The sequence below is a fragment of the Medicago truncatula genome, chromosome 1, assembly GCF_003473485.1.
Source record: "Medicago truncatula cultivar Jemalong A17 chromosome 1, MtrunA17r5.0-ANR, whole genome shotgun sequence".
Lineage (NCBI taxonomy): Eukaryota > Viridiplantae > Streptophyta > Magnoliopsida > Fabales > Fabaceae > Medicago > Medicago truncatula.
In genome coordinates, this window is record NC_053042.1 from 40,929,054 (window position 1) to 40,952,663 (window position 23,610).

The following is a 23,610-nucleotide window of genomic DNA, read 5'->3' on the forward strand; positions in this document are numbered from 1 at the left end:
TGAAGAATTTTGGAAGGGCAAAAACATCTCATTTTATTTTTTAGAGACTAAAATTGAATTTTGTTATATTTTTAGGGTCTATAACGATTATCATATACCATATAACGACTATCAATATACCATATTTTATTTTGTTAGATTTTTTTATCAAGTCAAAATAAAATATATTAACACATACAAAAAATTGTACCCAACATAAGAAGTGTGAGGTTAGAACACATAAGTATTAACACTTAGATATAGTTTCAATACAACGAAAACAAAACCAACAAAAAAAACTAAGTGAGAAATCACAAGCACAATAAGAGATTAAGTCACTAATTATGAAAAACAAAAGTAACATAATTTGCTTTCAACCACCAAAAAGATATGCAATTATTCCTCTTTATTTATGTTGAAAAATACAGTTGCTCATTTCTTTCCAAATTACCCAAAAACACATAATCAAATCAAATGTAAAGATTTAGAAGGTCCTCCCAACTGACCAAATTGCAAGAGATGATCTGATAATTGTGATAGATTGATTGAGAAAATGACTAAACAATGTCGAAAAAGATACTATATACTCCCAAAGTATTTGCAACCTAAAAACAGGTACTCAACGCTTTCCTCCATACCACCACCACTCACACAATGTTGGGAATTAGACCGAAGGATGCCTAAAGCAATTAAGTTATCGTTGATAGGAATATGGTTACAACGAAAACGCCAAGTAAACAAATAGCCTTTCACTGATGCTACATTATCCCAAATAATATCAGAAACATCATAATGAGCAGTCGGTTCCACGTGAGCCAACAAATGATAAACTCCATTGATTATATAGCCCTTTACAAGCTCGAAATGTCATTTCCACCTATTCGCCATGCCATTTTGCAAACCAATATTATGCAACAAAACACAACACTCTCCTACCATCTCTTCCTCTCATGCAAACAACCTCCTCCGCAATGTCAAGCCTCACCCTCCACACCCCAAAACCTAAAGAGCATATTTCAACAATTGTGATAATACGATTCTCTATTAAATCAAAGAGATGTCTGGATCAGTCACACAATGAGCCTCCACCAACCATACATCCATCCCAAAAAAAAAACATGAGTTGACCCCATCGCCTACAACCCTCCCCAAATTTTCATCAAACCAGTTACCCACACCCAACCCTACACCTCTATGCATACTCAATAAGTATTTCCACCACACTGAACCTAACCCCCACCCTCCTTCTTTTAACTGCCCCCTTCCTCACATTCGTTTAAGATATTTGTGTGAGGTGTTGGGTTGCAGAAATTGAGTGTTTATTAGATACTAGTATTAAAAAATTATAAATAAATGATGTATACACGTAAAATTTATTTAAATACATAAAAATATTTGTCATCATTATAGATAGTATGCTTTAAAAGGATAAAAATAGAACCTTATTAAGTCGAGCTCAATCACATTCGACTCATGTTGAACCATTTCCTTTTGTATCAAGAAAAGAAAAGAAAAGCTGAAGCGGCATCAAATGCTACATTGATTGATAGGTGTGAGCTTCAGTTTTTTTTAAAAAAAAAGAAGGTAAACAAATTCCTATAATAATAATATTTTAAAAAAAAAATCAATTCATCAAATAATAAATGACTGATTTTAAAGTATTTCCTCGGTTTTAAAATATAAATAAAAAGAGTTAATATAAACTGAAATACTTAATATAAATTTTGAATCAGATACTGTTGACTAATTTTTGTTTATATTTTTTTAAGGGAGAGAGCAGTATATAATTTGCAGGAAAGAATAAATACGGTTACACCCAAAACAAACGAGGCCCTACGATATTTTTTTGTCTCTTTTTCCAGGTCCTTCTTTTCATGAAACCCTACGTTTATACCACTCTATTATTTAGGCTATAGTATAATATTCGTTAGTGCCTAGATGCCTTTATTCTCTGCTTTTTAAGCATTCCCATCAATTTCAAAGTACCCCTTTGCACTAATTCATTCCTCTTCTCTCTAACATCTCCATTTCTATTTCACTTCAAACTTTCAAATGGCCGCATCAGAAACACAAGCTGAACAACATCTCAACTACAAGGTAAACACTTGTTCCACCTCTTACTTACATTTCATTCTTCTTCAACTGCTTCTAAACTTGTTACTTACCATTTTGTCTCAGACAACTGTGTTGAAAGTCTCCATCCACTGCGTAGGCTGCAAGAGAAAAGTACACAAAATTCTTCAAGCCATACAAGGTAACCTTTTTCATTTCAAAATCAAAATCAAACTTTTTTTAATCATCGTCATCTTCTATAAAGGGCTATTAATATTATTAGTTTTTCTCAACTAGGTGTTCAAGACATAAACATTGATTTGAGGCAACAAAAAGTAATAGTAACTGGGAACGTGAACAGTGATATATTGATCCACAAACTTGCCAGCAAGACAGGGAAGCATGTTGAGCTTTGGCCTGAACCAACAGAATCCAAAAAGAAGAAGCAGCCAAAACCAGAGAAGAATAAAGAGAAACAGAGTGATCCAGAAAGTGAAAACAGTGAAGAAATAGAAATCAAACACAACAGTGAAAACAACAACAATGGAACAGGTAAAGTTGATACATCCACATCCACATCCACATCCAAGAACGTTGAAGTTAACGGCAACACCGCTAAAAGTGGCAACGGAAGCGGTGATGTTAATGTTAACGTTAACGGTAAAGTTAACAAACCCAGCGAAGGTTCCGCGACCGGGAAAACCGGTGTAGTACATGTTCAAGAACTAAAACCAGAGGTGAGAAAGCAAACAGTGGTGTTACCGGCTAAACCGGTAGCCGAGAAAAAAGTTAGCGTAGCAGTTCAATTTCCTAATGATGATAATGAAGAACCATTGACGAATGAGAAAACCGGTTCAACCGGTGGTGATAGCACCGGAGTGAAAAAGAAGAAGAAGAAGAAAGGGAAAGGTAAAGTTGTTGACAATAATGTTGAACACTTCGGTGATGCACCGGGTACCGGTGATTCAGGTAACCGGTCACATGGTCGAGGGTATAGTCAAGGTCAAAGTAGTAATTTTCTTGGGCAAGTACATTCAGGTTCAAACCTAACCAATGAGAATGAAATACCGCCACGTCATTACATTAACGAACAATTTTACCCACCTCAGCAGTACTATGGTACTCCTCGATCTCATGTTGTTGCTGCTCCACCGGTTGTTACCGTGAGCCATCACACAGCGTATCCAAGCAGCAGTAGTTACGGTGCAGCGTATTATGCGCCTCCACAACCGTATCAATACGCGCATGTGATGAATACAGGAAACGAAATGGAGCTTCAACCAAGGCCGTACACGTATGAACTGGAATCGTATACTTCATCACAACCGTCGGATTCGTTTGTTTATTTTAGTGATGAAAATCCTAATGCGTGTAATGTCATGTGATTTGTAATCATTTGGTTGGAGTGCTTTTTGGAAATACATACAACTTGTATGGGGCATGAGAGAATTTTGTAATGCTGTAGATAAGAAGAATCAGAGCAAAAGGCTTCAAAAGGAAGTTGGAAAAGAAAAAGACTACTACTACTTTGTTTGCTTTGAATGGATGGAAAGTTGGGTAGAATAATAGAGTTCTTCTGGGGCTTTCTGGCTTTTGTTCAGTGGTTGTCCTTGCTTCTTTGTGATATGTATCATAGTAGACAATATACTTGAATTTTAAACTTATTCACCCTCTATGCTTCATTTGACTTTGCTAATATACTTGAATTTTATTTTATGTTCTGATTTTTTTTCCATGTGCTTATGTTTTTTCTATCATTTAATTAATAAAGAAAAACAATTACCAGAGCATTATGATCTACATTTTTTTAAATGTGATTTTGTCAATTCAAACATGCATAAAGAAATCAACATTATGTCCCGGAATCTCTAATGGTCATTTATCAAACAATTGTCTACGTGTGTGTTTGGTTGTATGGTGAAGATAATTGATTTTGATAAAATTGATTATTTGTTTTGAACAATTCTATAATCAAAAGCTAGTAGGAAAGCAAGGCGAAATAACTATTTATTTGTCCATAGCATTATTTAGAGATCAAATAGTTTAATGATTTAGAAATCCACCACTTAAGTAGGATTAGGATGAAACAACTTTGTTGTGTCAGCTCAATGCGTTCGAATTCATTTTCCATGGAATAGAAATGGAGTGTTGTCCTCCCTCCATATATCAAAAGCCTAATTAAGACTCAAATATTTACTTTCATTTTTTATTTTTAATTACAAGATTGAATTGCTATCTCTTGTCACAACCATCAATTTTTCGTAGAAGAACCTGGTTCCTTTTATCTAAGATTATTTAAAGATCTGGTTCACAAATTATAAAACTTGTCAGAAGATAAATGTTCTCGTTTTTTTGGTCCGACAAGATAAATGGTTGAATGTGGTACTGCTTCTCTAGTCCACTTCTTGTTGGAGTTTAAAATGATCGTACTACAAATTCATGTGTATAGGTTCAGAATATTATCTTCCAAAGATTGCAAATTCTTGAACCGCAAAGATCACCGAACTGCAATTTTTCAGGCACAAAAAGGGATCCGATTTCTGGCAAGAAACCAGCATCATCAACCAAGTTTTACTTAAATCCTTTTTAAATTTGACAATTGTGAAATCTAAATACTTTAAAATATGATAAGTATCAATATGGAATATATATACACTTTTTCATTCAAACTATTCTTAACTTTTTTAATTTCTTAGCTTAACCAAGTGATTTATTCACCATCTCATGTGGCGTTACATGAATCAAAACATTTTTTATAAAATTAAGAAAGAAAAACAACTATTTCTCCCCATAAATCTCAAGGAATCATCTCTTCTTTATAGCTCCACAAGTATCCAATTTCCAAATATAGCTCAAGACCTAGAGGTGGTGCTCTATCTTTTAAAAGCGAAGTACATCCATAGTTTGCAAAATATTTGTCATTAGATCATGTCTTTGCCACACAATATCAAAAACTTGTGTGTTTAAATGGAAATGACTAGCTTGAGTTTTATCTTTGACCTGCTGGGCTGGATTTAGAGTCCATAAGGTATCAAAACACCATTCCTTTTATGACTCCGAATTCATGTTTAATAACGTATCAAAGACGTGTGGAACAAATTCCCTCTACCTTTTTTTTTATTTTTGAGCAAAAATTCCCTCTACCTAATTTCATATAGCATACTGTATGAGATCATCATCAAATTCTCTAAAAAAAAACCTTTTATTAGGTATGTGTTTGACTAATATTCTTATACTTTTACCTCTGAATAATTTATATCAATTTGTAGGTAAATAATTTTCCATTGAAATCCTGTTTTAATATTAGTTGTTATACTTAATTTATATTTCTAATAGTAATTTTTACTTTCTTTTTGGTGAATAATAATATTTTTTTACTTGTACCTTTTTCAAATACATTATAAAATATTTTGTTTTATACTATTCATGGAAGTGTAATATTTATACGCAAACATTCAAATGGATACATTGGGTAGATGAAATCCTCGCGTAATTCTTTGTCCAACCTAAGGGATGCTATGTGTGTGTGTGTTGTCGATATCAATTTATGATGAGGATCGGGAAGATACAATGAGGTGGAAATTTACTCCAATGAATGAATATAGTGTTAATTAAGTCGGAGTATCAAATGGATGGAAATTGGAGAAAGTTGTGGGGACTAAAAATTCCCCAAAGGATGAATGTCTTTCTATGGAGGGCGGCTAGGGTGCTTGTCAACAAGAGACCGACTTCAATAAAGAGGAGTGAATTGTACCCATAAATGTGAGTATTGTCTATGTGATTGTGAGAATGATTGACATGTTTTTCTTCGGGTGCACCAAGGCGAAAAGAAATTTGAGAAGTGGCATGCTTTGAGTGAAATTTTAATGAAGTGACATGTTTTTCTTCGTTTCATTTGGCGCATGAACATATGCATCAATGTCAACAAGTAGTTTGCTCCGATGTTAGGGAGCTTAAATGTAGTGCAGCGGGCGAAAGAAGATGAGCATGCCTAGTGCAAAAATCCTGAAGGGAAACAACAACAATGCGATGATTTGCTCCGATGTTGAGAGCTTAAATGTAACATCAATGCGACTATTTACTTGTTTTTACCAAAACAAATTAAGTGCAAGCATGTGTGTTAGAGACGATAAGGACAATTTTGAATTCGCACGGACTATATGGAATATTGGTCAACCGAGTTCTTAAGAGACGGAAGCATGTGGTCAAAACAAGCATTGCTTTGGGTTATACTTGAGAGTCTATATAACTATATCGCAAGTTAGTCATGGATGGTATGACGGTTAGATCAAGACATAGGTCGGAGTTTAGTGTGTTATTACATGTTTGTACAACTAATATGCACTTTTTACCAAACTTTAGGATACATTTTTATTAGGAGACAAACTAACAATGTGACTCCTTTACCAGATGGTATGACGGTTAGATCAAGACATAGGTCAGAGTTTAGTGTGTTATTAATGTTTGTACAACTACTATGCACTTTTTACCAAACTTTAGGATACATTTTTATTAGAAGACAAACTAACAACGTGACTCCTTTACTAGTAACTAGCTAGAGTGACATTGTCATACGGTCAGCCGCGGATCTTCATGAAAGCTCATGGTAGCCATGGCTGCCCCCATATATTTTCTAAATACTATATTAGACTTATAGAATCAGAAGATTTGAGTGTATCGCAGTGGAAAATATAGATGTTTTGTTCATAAGGTAGAACTCAAACACGAGAACCACATAATAATTTGTGTCTATCAAATGAAACAATTTAACTATATATTCTACAAATATTTGGTACCCTCAATAAAATAAGTTAAGATCAACCACCGCATATGGAAGTCACCTTTTTTATTATACTCCATTAAGTATTTAATTGAATCGCGGACATAATTGCAAGAGATAAAAAATTAAAATGAATTTTTTTTAGTAAAAGGATGGTTAATTTTGTTTATAAAATAAGGCATGGTTTAAAATTAAATCAATTTTCTTAGCTCGACTTTTCATAATGTTTATATTCGTAAATAGTTTTGCTTTCGGCGATCGAATAACAAAAAGAAGTAAAAATACAAAGGTGTTGCTATTCTTTAAAGGGAAAAATAAAAAAAATTCCATTGCCGGGAATCGAACCCGGGTCTCCTGGGTGAAAGCCAGATATCCTAACCGCTGGACGACAATGGATTGATGTTAGGTATTTTCAATATGTCTTATATAATTACACATCTTATTATATTGATACGATATGTTTAAAGACTCGTGAAATACATAGACCCGGCCCATTTGCCCATTTTATTGAACTTTGTTCCAAAAGAAAACAAATAATAATATATTTACCATTTGATAAAAATAAAAAAATACTTGTGGGAAAAGACATTTTATAATCTTATATATACTGTTTTTTCTTCTTCTTCACTTTATCTATCGATCCCTAATCTGCTACTGCTGAGTTCAACCTAATTCCCAAATCTGCTATCGTGCTGAACTGAACCTATTTCGATTCACGTTATTATTAGTTTAATCTTACGATATGGCGAGCGCGATGGTAGAAGATGCCAACTTCGAAGATGACCAATTAGCGAATATGAGCACCGACGATATCGTCAGAGCTTCTCGTCTTCTCGACAACGAGATTCGCATCCTCAAGGTTCCTTTTCTCTTATCTCTGAATTCTTTTTTTTTTTTTACTTGTGTAACTTTGTATTGTTAGGGTTTGCTTAGTTTGTTGCGTTTCTGATTTTGGTTGAATTTTTTGTAATATTGATGTAGGAAGAGTCGCAGAGGACGAATCTGGAGTTGGAATCGTATAAAGAGAAGATTAAAGAGAATCAAGAGAAAATTAAGCTTAATAAACAATTACCCTATCTCGTTGGTAACATTGTTGAGGTAGATTACTAATTACTATTACTTGCTTTGTGTTTCTGGTGAGTAGTTTTATTTGTCTCTGAATCTGTGTACTGTTCTATGCTATTTTAGGTTTTTATCGGGAAATCTTTCTCTTTTCTATTGCGTTTAATTGCATGTCTATTTGTTATAAATATTCTGGCATATACCACAATTGAATAATTTTGGCAAATTGATTTAAAAAACTGGCAATAAGATCGAAATAAGCTTCCTTCAATAGTGTTTTTATTGGAGTGGGTTTGTTCTTATTGCAATGAGATTGAACTGATTTTGGTATAATTGGAAGAAAAGCACTATACATAAACTAAATATTCCCTTTGTATATAAGTATAGGCATCAACATAGATAATATTCTCGAATTGATGATTATGAATTTTGTATGCTTAATTTTGTGCATTTTTCCGATTATGACGTGATAATGTGTTGCATTTAGATATTGGAAATGAATCCAGAAGATGAGGCTGAGGAAGATGGTGCCAATATTGATCTTGACTCACAAAGGAAGGGAAAATGTGTTGTGCTAAAAACATCTACTCGACAGGTGAGATAGACCATTTCATAACGTTTCGAGGGGAAATAGATGTTTTCTTATTTCAATATCTGCTGTACCGTTATATACCATTTTAAGATTTGTTTGTTATATGTATTTTTTCCCCCTTCTGTTTTTAGGGGCCTTAGTTAACAAAAATATATTCATAGTTAGGTTTTGAAGAGATGCTCTTTATATATCTTGTTGCAACCATAAACTCAATAGTTTTCTTTTTATTGCAGACAATCTTTCTTCCAGTTGTTGGACTTGTTGACCCTGACAAGCTAAAACCTGGTGATCTTGTTGGTGTAAACAAAGATAGTTACTTAATCTTGGATACTCTGCCTTCTGAGTATGATTCTCGAGTTAAGGCCATGGAAGTTGATGAAAAGCCAACAGAGGACTACAATGACATTGGTGGATTAGAGAAGCAGGTAATCTTTATTTTTGTATTGAAGCACTTATGTTTTTATTGTGAATTTGTGGCCAGTGATATAACTGGATCTTCTGATCAATAACTTTGTTTTTGTCAACAGATCCAAGAATTGGTTGAAGCCATCGTTTTGCCGATGACCCACAAAGAGCGTTTCCAGAAGCTAGGAATTCGTCCTCCCAAGGGAGTGCTCTTATATGGTCCACCAGGGACTGGGAAAACTTTAATGGCCCGTGCCTGTGCAGCGCAGACAAATGCCACTTTTCTGAAGTTAGCAGGTCCTCAGCTGGTCCAGGTATGACCATCTGAATCTGTTTTTTCTTTTTGTCCATTCTATATATTTCTAATCATGGCTAATGATTCCATTTTCATTGTTTGTGTCAATATTCCTCCATGATTTTCTAATACAATTGAATATTTGTACAACTAGGCCTGATTTTCTGTTATCTTCAGTTCAATCTTTTCTTAGCTAGTCTTTTCTTCAGTTCAATCTTTTCTTAGCTAGTCTTTTCTTCAGTTTGTGTCAATGCCCCCTGCTGATTGTACAAAGATTTTTTGTTTATTCATTTCTTATTGTCTTTATTTTCAACACAAACTTGCTTTGTTACTAGTATCTATTCGTATGTTTTAATATCCCATCCCTCTATTTTATTTTCCTTCATTCCTTCGTTGTCTGTATAAATTGAATTTACGTGTTTGCATTGGGATTAATAGTCAATGATATAACCTGAAACTATGTGCAGATGTTCATAGGAGACGGAGCAAAACTTGTCCGTGATGCTTTCCAACTCGCAAAAGAAAAGTCACCATGCATTATATTTATAGATGAAATCGATGCAATTGGTACAAAGCGTTTTGATAGGTATTAAATTTTAGCATGCAGGCTTTTAGATCAACATCCCAATTTATTTTTTCTTTTCTATTTCATTGTGGTAGAGTGAATGTTTATTGATTCAAGTATTGAATTTTAGATTCTTAAAAAACAGTAGACTTTCGTCAATCTTATGATTTTATTTGTGGCTAATTGCAGTGAAGTGAGTGGGGACAGGGAGGTTCAAAGAACCATGTTAGAGTTGCTCAATCAGCTTGATGGTTTTAGCAGTGATGACCGAATTAAGGTTCGTCTTAATTTTCTTATCTGTATGGTATATTTTTTATTTAGGTGATGAAGTTACGTATCATAGATGAATACTGGCTTTGGGTTAAGCATACTAGTTCATATGTTCTGAAATGCTGTGTTTTGGGCCTCCCATAATTTTGTTGACCTTCAATTTACCAACTTTTTTAAAACTACCTTTAATATAACAACTTGAATGGCGATAAATTATATAGATTTAGAAGCTGGAACCAAATTTTTTGGTTTTTGTTCAGTATGGAAGAAAGTGATTAAAGTGCCCTCCATTTTCATTTACACTTGTCAATTGCAGGTGATAGCAGCAACAAATCGTGCAGATATTCTTGATCCTGCCCTCATGCGTTCTGGTCGATTGGACCGCAAGATTGAGTTTCCTCACCCTACTGAAGAAGCAAGAGCTAGAATTCTGCAGGTTTGTCCTCATACTTCATCTGCTTTGTTCTATTTATTTTTTTGAGAACAGAATATTTGATGATTGTTTCCATGTGGATATTTCAGATCCATTCAAGGAAGATGAATGTTCACCCAGATGTAAACTTTGAAGAACTAGCTCGGTCCACAGATGATTTCAATGGAGCACAACTGAAGGCTGTCTGTGTTGAGGCTGGCATGTTGGCTCTGCGCCGTGATGCAACTGAGGTTTGTTTTCTTCCAGATTTTGAACAACTAATTTACACACCCTGAATCATCTTACAAGATATATTCTATGAATTATATAAGCATACTACAAAATCCTATGAAGTAAATTACCAATAAAATTAATTTTGGTTGGACATTTGTCTTGGCAAATTTACCCCTAACAACCTAGTTTTATTTTTAGTTGGTCATTTTTCTGTACGAATTTTCTTAACACAATTCTAATTCAAAATTTAAATCATGCATCATGAATATTGAGACTGAAATTTAGATAAGTTTATATAATAGATTTATAAATTGAAACAATACACACACGCACACACACACAATGGAGCACGGCTTCATCATAATCCAAGCATAGGTTTTAGCCGCCCATTGATAGTTCGAGCGATTAATAATTGAGCTTAATAGTTATACATATAGGCATTTTAATATTTCATCATTTCTTTTTTGTTACACATCATAATATTTCTTTAAGCATGCTTACACTGATAAAATGAAATATGTTTACAATTTTAGTGTGCAGTTATCAAACCTTTATATAATTGTTGCCATAATGATTTTGCCATTTTTGTTTTAAATCAGTGCAAGAGCAAGCACTTGACCAACATATATTTTACTTCTTATATTACCTGTTGATGTGGGAATTTCCTCTCTCTCTATTTTTGTTTCAAATGTAGGTGAACCACGAGGACTTTAATGAAGGTATAATTCAAGTCCAAGCAAAGAAGAAAGCAAGCCTGAACTATTATGCTTAAGCTAGATTCTATAACAAACTATTTTTCAGTTCAAAAAAATTTGAGACTTTACCGGATAAGAGAAAGTCTAACTTGGTGTTTGACATTTACTTACTTATTTTGGGGTGCTATTTTACTCTAATCACATGATTTATTTATTACCTATATAGCTCGCCAAGATCGTAATGCAATCAATTTCGAAAAAGTAATAGAAACTTAATCCACATGTTATATTTGAATTAGTTTAATTAGTGTGATGAAACATTGTGTTAGACCAGTTGAGTTGTGAGGATCATGTGTCTGTCTGGATCATGGATATATTTGAATTTATTTGGTTTTTGTTAATTTAGAATTGATCTCAACATAATGTTATACTAAATATTATTACAAATATAATAATTATTTATTCGATTTGGATTCGATGTCGCAACATTGCACCATGAAATGGTATTATTAACCGGATATAGTATTGTTCTAACTCTCAAAAAAGCATCATCATTCACGATTGAGGTCTTTTCCTAGGCGAACAATAAACTTCCCAAATGGTCAAATGTGCCTTTCTAGCAGTGTTGGTATCACCAAATGAAACCTCTTGAGCACTAGACTTTAGTAAAAAAAACAACCAAAGTTTACAAAATTTGTAAAAAAAAACAACCAAAGTTTACAAAATTTGTTCTATGACACGAGAATTTGCTAAGTACCAAAAGCTCCAACTACCTACCATTAAACTTCCAACTTCACACCGACCATGTTCCAAGCGGCGTTTCCAAACACAATATCTTAAATTGCGAATTGACTAACTTAAAAAAACTATGAACACGATTAAATCAGCAAATATAACAAAAATACATAACAAAAACATACTACTGAAATTTTATAGTGATAACATGTTGCTCTTAGAAGAATATAAGAAACGATGTAAAAATGCAAATTTTGAAACAATCTCTTAATTAGAAAATACTAAACTCATAAAAACTCAATTGTATATCGAATCCCAAAATCACTAGAGTAACATAATCTTTTTTCATCCTAACATGATAACTAAACGTGCTTAGCAAATACAAGACTTCCATCATCATGCATGCTCTCTCCAACAAAACTGTAACATTCATTAATTAATCAGTAAGGATTATTTATCCACAAAAAAGAATAAACTTAATAAGTAAACCAAAAAAAAAAGATGAAAGATAATGATGAAATACATACAATTGTAGGTCTTTGAGTTTTGGGAGGAGAAACTTAGTTGCTGCTTCAATGTGCTTCTTGAACAACTCTTGCTTTTCTAGTTCTAATTTAGATGTCAACAACTTAATATATCTTTTCATGTAAGTAACAAATTGCTTCTTATCAAAAGCTGGTTGCTCTTGAAGCCTGAAAGTGTCAACAATATCAACCACTTTCACAGCTTGATCATCAACACCGTCATCCTCGTCTCCACCCTCAGCAGAAGGGTTAGCACCAATGTTCACATCCACTGCTCCTTGAACAACCCAACTACAAAAAATCACATTGCACAATAAAGTTTAGTCTAATTTATGAATACATATTTGTGAACATGAAAAATAAAGCATAGAAAGAAACATTATAAAATAAAGAAATTTGTTCCTAACCTTTCCTTCCACTTCCCAAAGCATTCCATTCTCAATTTCCTTGTAGGGGAATGAATCAGAGAGAAGCTCATCACCTAGAGAAATTCATCAACAAACAAAAGTTAGCAGCATTATTTTACTCAATCCATCAGCAATCAAAAACAATAATCACAAATATTTGAAGCAGTTAGCAATCTCACAAACTAGAATCCATAATCAAGTATTAGGTTAAGCTGATCATGATTAAGGGTTGAAAATATTAATTTAGCACTTTGTCATGAAACCATAAATTTAATCCTCTGTCACAACACAAACACAACAACTTTTACTTTAAATTACACCAACAGAACACAAACAACATAAAACTTCATACTCTTTTGAAAACCTTAAAACTTCTGTTTTTTTGGAACAAAAAACTAAACAAAACACATCACAGCTAGAAAAATATTAATTACCTAACAAGATAAAGAAGAATTATTTAAAACCAAAGTGAGGTTTATTATGAACAACATGTGCATAAAAACATAACAATAAATTCATTCATTAAATACAGGGAACAAGTATGAAACATTCATCAAAATATCAAAATCCGATGAAAAGAAACACAAATGAAAACTAAAGCAAAACATCTCAAAGATGTTGATGGGTTTACCGGTAAGAAGATCCTGGTAAACAAGCATGGTTGCAGATGTTATTTTCTTTGTGTATGTGAAGAAGAGAGAACAAAAATATTATAAGAAGAAGAAAGAACCGAAAGAAGGAGAAAGAGCTAAATAGCGAAAGTGAGATTGAGTAGAATAGAGGTGGTGAGTGTTTATAGAATAAATAATGAAAGAGTTCAAGTGATGGTAGGATTTTTTTGTTTGTTACATCTTATTATTATTGTTATACATCATGATATGTTCATATTTTAAAAATATACTGTATATTTAGATTTAGATTCTTTTTAACAATATATATTTAGGTTTAGATACTGATATGTTTGTTTTATTTTATTTTTTGAATAATTTTTAGAAATCTTCCTATAATTTTCCCTCCAAGAATAAAAAAAACAAATCTTCCTATAGACAAAAGATAAATTTAGACCCTTTCAAAAAAAAGAAGAAGATAAATATAGAGGATCTGTTTTTATTTTATTTTACGGAAATATATGAGATTTGTTGGTGATTGAGTAAAAGATAGAGCAATTTTAGTCCTTATCTAAATTTAATGAAGATTTATTGATCTTAGATATACAATTAAAAAATAATAATTAATTGAACCACAAAAATTATATTTGAACCGTTTTTTCAGTAAGGAATTGTCAAAAAAGTATGATGGAAGGGAATATTTTGTCAATAAGATAATAAAAAGGGATGGGATATATCTTTTTTTTTTGAAGTAGAAAAAGGGGATGAAGAGCCGAAGAGGGGTCTCCTGCTGTAGAACCCTAATCATATATAAAAAGAAAGAAATACAAAAAGTGAGGGGGGACAAAACCAAAACTCTCAAGAAAATTGAAAGCGGAAATAGGAAAAGAAAAACAAAGAGGAAACAAAAAAGAGATAAGAGACCCGCTAAAGAGCTAGCGAGGCGAACGGGTAGAAGTGCCCACCTTGAAACATTAGCTCGTGTCAGACTGCTGCTTCTTGCTCTTCTTCTTTCTTGGGACCACTAGTTGAAATGGTTGTCTTGTGTCTCTTGTGAAATCATCACTTTCTTCTCTGACCTATATTAGCCCAGGAATCGCTCAAAAAATCTATAGTTTGTTGGGCCACAGAAGGAATAAGTCCTAAAACTTGCATATCATGAATAACATTTGCACTAAAATTTGACAAGTTAGAGTTTGTCCCTATTACATAATTATTTGTTCCCAATTCCTAAGCTCACTTCCTACACAATCAACTTTATCCATCAACCTTGCCCTCCAAACCTCTTCTCTCCCCCTATCATTTGGCTTCTCCATCAACCTTGCATTTCTTCCATGACCAGCACCATTGTTATTAAAATAGCCTCATTCCTCAACTTCATCAACCCACACAAAATATTTACAATTTTCACCATCATCCTATACAATCAAAAGACAAAATCAGTACTATTTAAACAAAGCATTCACACATCACATAACCATTGTTGACAGTGTTGGCTTTTCTTACAATACAAATTCTAGGACACCAACATTGAAGCTCTCTCACCTCATCATTGTACACAGAGCTTGAAGATGAAGACCGACTGTTGTAGTTGTTTTTGCCCATACGCCCACCACCCATCATTTCTGAACACCGAATCTTCAACAATGCCCACTGATTTTTGAATTTCGAATTGAATCAACAAAATTAGGGTTTTAAGTTTTTTGAATTGGGGAAGAACATTGACATCAATTCATGGAAGAAATTTGGGGATTTTGAACTCTAGGTGACAAATTATAACGATAGGGTTCCAAATTTATATATTTGGGGAAGAAAGATCCGTTAATGAGGAAGATGAGAAAGAGCCGTTAATGAGAAAGAGGAGAAAGAGTCGTTGACAATTTTCTAAAAATCAATCAATTTGGCCCTTGACAATTTTCTCTAAATCAATCAATTTGGTCCCTACTTGTGTGGCATCTGACTTGGTAAGTCTTGTAAGAGGTTAACTTTACACGTCATCACCGTTAACAAACCAACTTAACGGAGGGACTGATTTGATTGACATTTTGTAAATTTAAGGACAAAATAGCTATTTCGCAAAATTCAGGAACGAATTTGGCCGATTTTTTAAAATTCAAGGAAGAATTTGAGGTATTAGTCATTATTTGAGGTATTAGTCGTTATTTTTTGTTACAAAAGAAACAAAATGGTTAAAATATGGTGAGATGAGATGTCAAATGATGACAAAATTATATTGTTGTTTGTCATTAACTTTCATAATTAGAGATTATAGGAAACTTTTTGGTTGGGATTAAGATTAAGTTAGTTTATTCTTTTAAAATAAAAAGATTAAGTTAATGTGAAAATTTGTTTTGATTGGGTTAAGATTAAGTTTGTTTTTTCTTTAAAAAAAAAAGATTATGTTTTTTTTCCTAAATAAAAAAGATTAAGTTAGTGTTTTAAATTTGTATTTTAGGAGGGAAAGTTAGGGGCGGTTGAAAAAAAAAGATATAATCTTAAAAAAAAAAAAACTATTTATTCTCTATATAAATAGTAGTTCTGCTTTCTTCCTTCCAAAATAAAAAGAACCCTCCATCCGATTGATAGTTTGTCAACCGATCCAAAAAAATGAGCACTATAGTTCTTCTTCCTGAAGCTTGCGGCACAAAAAAAATCAATTTACCGTCCTCCCCATTTGCGGAGTAACACTGGTGTTGTTGTTCTTCCGGTCACTAACAAACCACTTCCCGTCACTAACAAATCATGTCGGCAAACCACGGTGTATCTCCCTCCCCAAAAGCGGACTAAAACTTTCCAATCACATGTAGAGTTGAAGACGAATGGGTTCTATGCCGGGTCACCCATCTTTTCAGCGTCTCCACCTCCTAGTTCCGTTCCGTTGCCAACCTACATCATTAAGAAGATTGTAGCCGAATGATTGTATTCAAATAAAAATTGTACATCAGAAGAATTGTATATTCAGAAGAAGTCCTAAGTAGAAATATGTTAATATCGTTCCTTTGTTTTTTTGTACATCGATATGCAGTCTTGTCGAAAATATTGGCACAATTGATCGAAATTTGTTATAAAACATAATATGTTCATTGTTTACCTCTTTTGCGTCTTTATTCTTTTGAAATATTATTACTGTCTTAATTGTTTTTTGTTACGAAAAGTTATGAAACTCCAAATTTCATTCACTAAATTCACTAAATAATAGCCGAGTTATTTATATATAAGGATATGAACCTAAATTTTCTATTAATATTACTCTTAACGTAACAAATCGCCGGTATGTAACAGCACCCCCACTTGACCAAAGCTATCACTACTCCGCTCCTCAAAATTGACCTTGTCTTAAGGTCAAAGATTCCATAAATAGAGATGCATTCATGTGGTTTTGGGGTGGTGGCGATATAACCTTTTCTGGCGGTGATTGTAGATTTGGTGCTTTCTGTGGCAAGACCTCAGGAAGAGCAGAGATTAACGATGGTGGCGGCTGAGTTTTGAGCAGATTCAGTCGCTTCAAAATAGAGATGAAATATGTTTACAATTATAGTGTGTAGTTATAAAAACCTTTATATAGTTGTTGCCATAATGATTTTGCAATTTTTGTTTTAAATCAGTGCAAAAGCAAGCACTAGACCAACATATATTTTACTTCTTATATTACATGTTGATGTGGGAATTTCCTTTCTATCTCTTTTTGTTTCAAATGTAGGTGAACCACGAGGACTTTAATGAAGGTATAATTCAAGTCCAAGCAAAGAAGAAAGCAAGTCTGAACTATTATTATACTTAAGCTAGATTCTGTAACAAACCATTTTTCAGTTAAAAAAAATCTAAGACATCTCAGGCTAAGAGAAAGTCTAATTTGGTGTTTGACATTTGAATTAATTTTATTAGTGTGATCAAGCTTTGCATTAGACCAGTTGAGTTGTGAGGATCATATGTCTCAGTGTGTGGATCATGGAATATTTTAGTTTTTTGTTAATTTAGAATTGATGTTTCTCTATTTACACAGAGCTCTGCGTTGAACACACAGCTCTGATTTCATCATCATTTGCAAACCATTCATGTTGAAGATATCACAAAACAAAACTATGAAATATATGATCAGTTAATAGACGCTCATGAGCCATAAGACTTTCATGTTAATCTTTCCATTTCTATAATACTAGTTTCCATTCACCATCATCTCTGATTCAATTTGGGGCGATATAATAGTATGCGATGCACTGCTAACCGGAAACTAATTAGAACTGTTATCACCCCAGCAAGTTATGTCATTGCAATCATCCGATAAAGGCGGCGGGATTGCAATGATCAAATTAAGTGTTTTCATTTCAAGAAAAACCAATTATGAATAAACGTTTTTGAGAAAAACCAATTATGAATCAAATCCAAATTCCACCTGTTATCCAAATTTCTAACCTCAAAGTAGTATCCAAAAGCATATTTGGCTTGGTTGATTGAGAAAAAAGTGAGTGATCCAATTCAATCAATTTATCATGCCAGAAGTTAACATGACCACCGCTCCTAAGGTTTCATATAATATTTTGTTGGAATTTGATTCATTAGAGTCTGGACAATAAATTCCAAAAGAAAAACAATAAACTTCACTAGACTTGAGTAAAAAACAAAGAAAGTTTACTAAATTTATTTTATGACACGAGAATTCGGTAAGTTTCGAAAAGTTTTTTATTTTTGACAACAAGAAAGTAATAACCAAGCATACAAAACCACCAAACCAACAATAATAACAAAGAAGATAACATCAAGTATTTACTATTTTAAATGGTTCAAAACTTAGCATTTTCAATTGATTAGGCATTGGAATAAACTTTAATATAGCTGAAATAGTAAAAAGATTTAACATAATCTAGGAGTGAAGGGTGTTTAGAAACATTGTTTTTACGATCCCATCAGACACATACTACCAAAAACTCAAACTACTGACTAGATTCACACTGGCCATTCGCCACGCTGCGTTTCCAAACACAATACTAATATTAAATTGATATAAAAAAGTGATTTCTGACTAACACAAAAAACTACGAAAATGATTAAATCGACAAATATAACAAAAATACATAACCAAAACGATACTGCTGAAATTTTATAATAATAACATGTTGCTCCGAGAACAATATAAGAAACGATATAAAAATGTAAATTTTGAAATAACTTCCTAATTAGAAAATGCTAAACTCATAAAAACTCAAGTGTATAGCTAAACCAAAATCCCAAAATCAACAGAGTACTACCAATTAAAGAACATAATCTTTTTTTAGATGATAACTAAATGAGCCTAGCACTTGATTTCCTTCAAGCCATAAGCAAAGTAGAGAAAAGTAGGATCAGTGGCACCGTCCTTGTAGTAAGCAAATACAAGACTTCCATCATCATGCATGCTCTCTCCAACAAAACTGCAACATTGATTCATTACTCAATCAGTAAAGATTACTTATCCACAAAAAAGAGAAAACTTAATAAAACAAAAAAAAAAAAATGAAAGATAATGATGAAACACATACAATTGTAGGTCTTTGAGTTTTGGGAGGAGAAACTTAGTTGCTGCTTCAATGTGCTTCTTAAACAACTCTTGCTTTTCTGGCTCTAATTTAGATGTCAGCAACTTAATATATCTTTTCATGTAAGTAACAAATTGCTTCTTATCAAAAGTTGGTTGCTCCTGAAGCCTGAAAGTGTCAACAATATCAACCACTTTCACAGCTTGATCATCAACACCGTCATCCTCGTCTCCACCCTCAGCAGAAGGGTTAGCACCAATATTCACATCTACTGCTCCTTGAACAACCCACTACAAAAAATCACATTGCACATAAACTTTAGGCTAATTTATGAACATATATTTGGGAACATGAAAAATAAAGCATTGAAAGAAACATTATAGAAAACAAAATTGTTTGTTACTAACCTTTCCTTCCACTTCCCATAGCATCCCATTCTCAATTTCCTTGTAGGGGAATGAATCAGAGAGAAGCTCATCACCTAGAGAAATTCATCAACAAAGTAAAGTTCATAAGTAAAACCATTTGAATGAATTTTTGTTTTTAATAAGTAAAACTCATAATAAAAAACAAATAACCTTAAATATTAGTAGCAGGTAGTAATCTCACAAACTAAAATCCACAATTAAGTATTAGGTTAGGCTAATCATGTTTAAGGGTAGAAAATATTACTTAGCAGTTTGTGGTAAAGTCGTAAATATAATCCTCGGTCACAAACACGAGAACTTTTAAATTAGACAACAAATTCTATTAAATTAAAATTTTGGATAATAACGAAAAACCTAAAGGTTAAACCACAGAACACAAGCATAAAACTTCATACTTTTGCCACAAGTTTGATCTATAATAGTGTGTGTTTGGTCCCAAGAAATTTAAGGTTTTCCAAAAAAAATAGATCAATCTCGTGGCAAAAAAAAAAAAAACTCTAAAGCTAGAAAAAATTTAACTACCTTACAAAAGGTTAGTATAAACTCTAAAGAAGATTTATTTAAAACCAAAAGTGAAGTTTATGAAAAACATGTGCATAAAAGCATAACAAGAAATTCATTCACTAAACATTGGGAACAAGTATATTTAACATTCATCGTAATATTTGGTTAAAAAATAAAAAGCATATCAAAATCCTATGAAAAACAATGGAGAAAAGTAAAAGAAACCTAATTGGGTGGTAAAGTAAAACAAAAAACTCAAAGATGAAAGGTTTTTACCTGTAAGAAGATCCTGGTAAACAAGCATGGTTGCGGTTGTTGTTTTTCTTTTTGTGTGTATGTAAAGAGTTAATTAGCGAAAGTGAGATTAAGTAGAATATAGGTTGTGAGTATTTATAGAATAAATAATGAAAGAGTTCAAGTGATTGTAGGATTCTTTTGTTTGTTACATCTTATTATTATATATTGTTACACATCATGATATGTTCATATTTTAAAAATATATTTAGGTCGTTATTCAATATATATATATATATATATATATATATATATATATATATATATATATATATATATATATATAGGTCTAGATACAATATGTTTGTTTTAGATATTTTCCTATAATCTTATAAAAAAATAAAAAGAAGAAGAAGAAATCTTCCTATAAAAAAAGACTGGTGCTAGTCACACCAAAAAAAAAACAAGTTACATCCTAGAATGACTAATATACCCTTTAACTAAAATAAAAATTTTAAATTAACTAAATTTACATTAACCTAGATTGAACGTAAGTAAACTGAATTTACAAACTGAATTTACATTAACCTAGATTAAACGTAAGTAAACTGAATTTACATTAACCTAGATTGAACATAAGTAAACTTAATTTACATTAACCTAGATTGAACGTAAGTAAACTGAATTTACACTAACCTCTTATATACATACGTAAACTAAATTTACATTAACCTAAATTGAACATAAGTAAACTTAATTTACATTAACCTAGATTGAATTTAAGTAAACTGAATTTACACTAACCTAAATTGAACATACGTAAACTTGAATTTACATTAACCTAAATTGAACATAAGTAAACTTAATTTACATTAACCTAGATTGAACGTAAGTAAACTGAATTTACAAACTTAATTTACATTAACCTAGATTGAACGTAAGTAAACTGAATTTACATTAACCTAGATTGAACATAAGTAAACTTAATTTACATTAACCTAGATTGAACGTAAGTAAATTGAATTTACACTGACCTCTTATATACATACGTAAACTAAATTTACATTAACCTAAATTGAACATAAGTAAACTTAATTTACATTAACCTAGATTGAATGTAAGTAAACTGAATTTACACTAACCTAAATTGAACATACGTAAACTTGAATTTACATTAACCTACATACGTAAACTACACTACGTAAACTTAATTTACACTAACCTCTCACTTAAAATCAAATTGACAAGCATATCTCATACCAAAACAAACAATAAACAAATAGAAACTCATCGAAAATGAAATTCATGAAATTCACTAACCTTTATGAATATAGTACAGATCAATAACAAAGATGTTGATTCAGATATTGGTTGCACATCTATGGTGATTTGTGGATGAAAGGGGGTAAGGGTTCAGAATGATCGTAAAAGAGGGGTTTTTAAAAATTTACATGAAGAGGACAATTTTGGTATTATTGTAAAATTTTAAATAAATTTGGGTGTAACTTATTTTTTTTTGGGTGTGACTAGCACCAGTCATAAAAAAAATATATATTGCATTTTTTTTTTTTAACGGAAATATATGAGATATGTTGGTAATTGAGTGAAATATAAAGCAATTTTAACCCTAATCTTTTTTTTTTCTTATAAAAAAAGCTTTACTACATTTAAAAAATAATAATTCGTTGAATCAGGAAATTATTTGATTTTGAACCGTTTTATCAATATAATGGAAGGGAATTCACTACCAAAAAAAATATAATGGAAGGGAATTGTCAAAAAGTATCATGGAAGGGAATATTTTGATTATAAAATAATAGAAAGGGATAAGATATATCGTATTAAAATGCTCAAAATTTATCAAAATAAAAGTCGCTGAAACTCACACATTTAACCTCAATTATAAATTTATATGTGTGTCTATATATTTTTTGGTCAAGTAGTCTAGTGACTGAAATTCACACATTTTAAATGTGAAGAGGTAGGTGTCTGAGATTTGAACCTCGATCCTACCAATTGAGCTAAGCTCACGAAGACATGCGTGTATATATACACACTTTTTTTTAAATAAAAATAAATATATACACACTTTATTTAAATAAAAATTAAAACAATTGGGCCATTTTATTATTTATTTGAAAACAAAATATTTCATATTAATAAATAAAACGAAAATAAAATGGAGATATTTCTAATTACCATCTCCTTCAAAAAAAAAATCTAATTATTTTTTTTGCACAAATCAAAATGCCATATATATTAACAACAACAGTGACGCTCAATGCACAAGGAGTGCAAAGAACACCACCGATCAAAGTTTACAGACACCGAGAGCCAACATGAGAGAGCTACCAAACAGACATCAATCAGTGGACACCCATACAAGATAGCGGATGTCTCCACCAATCATGATAACAATAATAAAAGGATGTATGTTTAGCTTTCAACGACAAAAAAGAAAGTAACTTGACTCTCTCAAAAAGGACCAAGGTAGTAGACACCAAATTTTTAAAAATACGATTATTATATGCCTTCCAAATTACTCAGACACAAGCAAACCATATAACCTTAAAGTACGAGTGAGTACCACGCGGCATCCCCGCCATGAAGGACACCTGGATGAAATGCTCACGAATCTGACAAGGAGGAACCACCGAGAGCCCTATCCAATTCCAGACAAGAAGCCACAATGAATAAGACAACTCACAATTAAGAAAGAGGTGATTAGCTGTTTTGGAAGCTCCACACCCGGTTACACAAGCCAAGTCGTTTGCTTGAATGATATTTCGCCTCAATAAATTATCTTTTGATGGAAGCCGGTTGCGCAAGAGACGCCACATTAACAAAGACGCTTTGAGATGAATATTCCTATGCCAGACAATTTCTAATTACTATCGGTTGACTTGAATTTTTTTTTTTAATAAGAGGGGTAAAAGCTCAGTTGACTTGAAATTTTTTAATTAGTTAACGAATTTGATTTGGTTTTCTAATATAATAAATGGTTTATTTTTATAAGGCAAGTTCCGAATAAAAAAATTAATATTTTTGTGATTTGCCTTGATTGGTAATAATATGGCTTAATCGGTAATAATGTGATGAGTAATAAATATGCAATTTGTTTTAATATTTTCGATCAAGGCTAGCGAAAAAATTGTAATGTACAATCTGATTTATCATTTCCTAAAATATCAAATTCAATATATTTTCCCTTAAATAAAGGTCTATAACTAGTTAAAAGAGAAAATAAGAAAGGCGAAGAGAAAAGAGAGAGGAAAAAAGTTCAGGTTTGTCACATGTGTCTATCTCTGTTTTTTTA

General features: G+C 32.2%; 4 protein-coding genes and 1 non-coding gene across 5 annotated transcripts; 2 read left to right on the forward strand and 3 right to left on the reverse strand.

Annotated features, from left to right (window-relative positions):
- Positions 1-1,885: 1,885 nt before the first annotated feature.
- LOC11407184 (heavy metal-associated isoprenylated plant protein 35) lies at positions 1,886-3,706 on the forward strand. Its single transcript, XM_003591096.4, has 3 exons — positions 1,886-2,076; positions 2,158-2,233; positions 2,329-3,706. Exons 1-3 carry the CDS (start codon positions 2,032-2,034, stop codon positions 3,414-3,416), a joined length of 1,209 nt encoding a protein of 402 aa, XP_003591144.1. The 5' UTR covers positions 1,886-2,031; the 3' UTR covers positions 3,417-3,706.
- Positions 3,707-7,135: 3,429 nt separating this feature from the next.
- TRNAE-UUC (transfer RNA glutamic acid (anticodon UUC)) lies at positions 7,136-7,207 on the reverse strand. Its single transcript has one exon. It is a non-coding gene; the product is annotated as a tRNA-Glu (tRNA).
- Positions 7,208-7,387: 180 nt separating this feature from the next.
- LOC11446055 (26S proteasome regulatory subunit 6A homolog) lies at positions 7,388-11,742 on the forward strand. Its single transcript, XM_003591098.4, has 10 exons — positions 7,388-7,670; positions 7,793-7,909; positions 8,361-8,468; positions 8,699-8,890; positions 8,993-9,184; positions 9,633-9,751; positions 9,920-10,007; positions 10,317-10,436; positions 10,523-10,663; positions 11,341-11,742. Exons 1-10 carry the CDS (start codon positions 7,554-7,556, stop codon positions 11,416-11,418), a joined length of 1,272 nt encoding a protein of 423 aa, XP_003591146.1. The 5' UTR covers positions 7,388-7,553; the 3' UTR covers positions 11,419-11,742.
- A 662-nt stretch (positions 11,743-12,404) lies between these two features.
- Positions 12,405-13,768, reverse strand: LOC11405935 (translationally-controlled tumor protein homolog). Its single transcript, XM_024782714.2, has 4 exons — positions 13,639-13,768; positions 13,008-13,081; positions 12,604-12,890; positions 12,405-12,496 (listed from the first exon to the last, which is right to left on the reverse strand). The coding sequence occupies exons 1-4, from the start codon at positions 13,664-13,666 to the stop codon at positions 12,439-12,441; spliced, it is 447 nt and encodes a 148-aa protein (XP_024638482.1). The 5' UTR covers positions 13,667-13,768; the 3' UTR covers positions 12,405-12,438.
- A 5,094-nt stretch (positions 13,769-18,862) lies between these two features.
- LOC11407497 (translationally-controlled tumor protein homolog) lies at positions 18,863-20,440 on the reverse strand. The gene is made up of 4 exons (XM_003591100.4): positions 20,337-20,440; positions 19,536-19,609; positions 19,132-19,418; positions 18,863-19,023 (listed from the first exon to the last, which is right to left on the reverse strand). Exons 1-4 carry the CDS (start codon positions 20,362-20,364, stop codon positions 18,906-18,908), a joined length of 507 nt encoding a protein of 168 aa, XP_003591148.1. The 5' UTR covers positions 20,365-20,440; the 3' UTR covers positions 18,863-18,905.
- Positions 20,441-23,610: the final 3,170 nt, after the last annotated feature.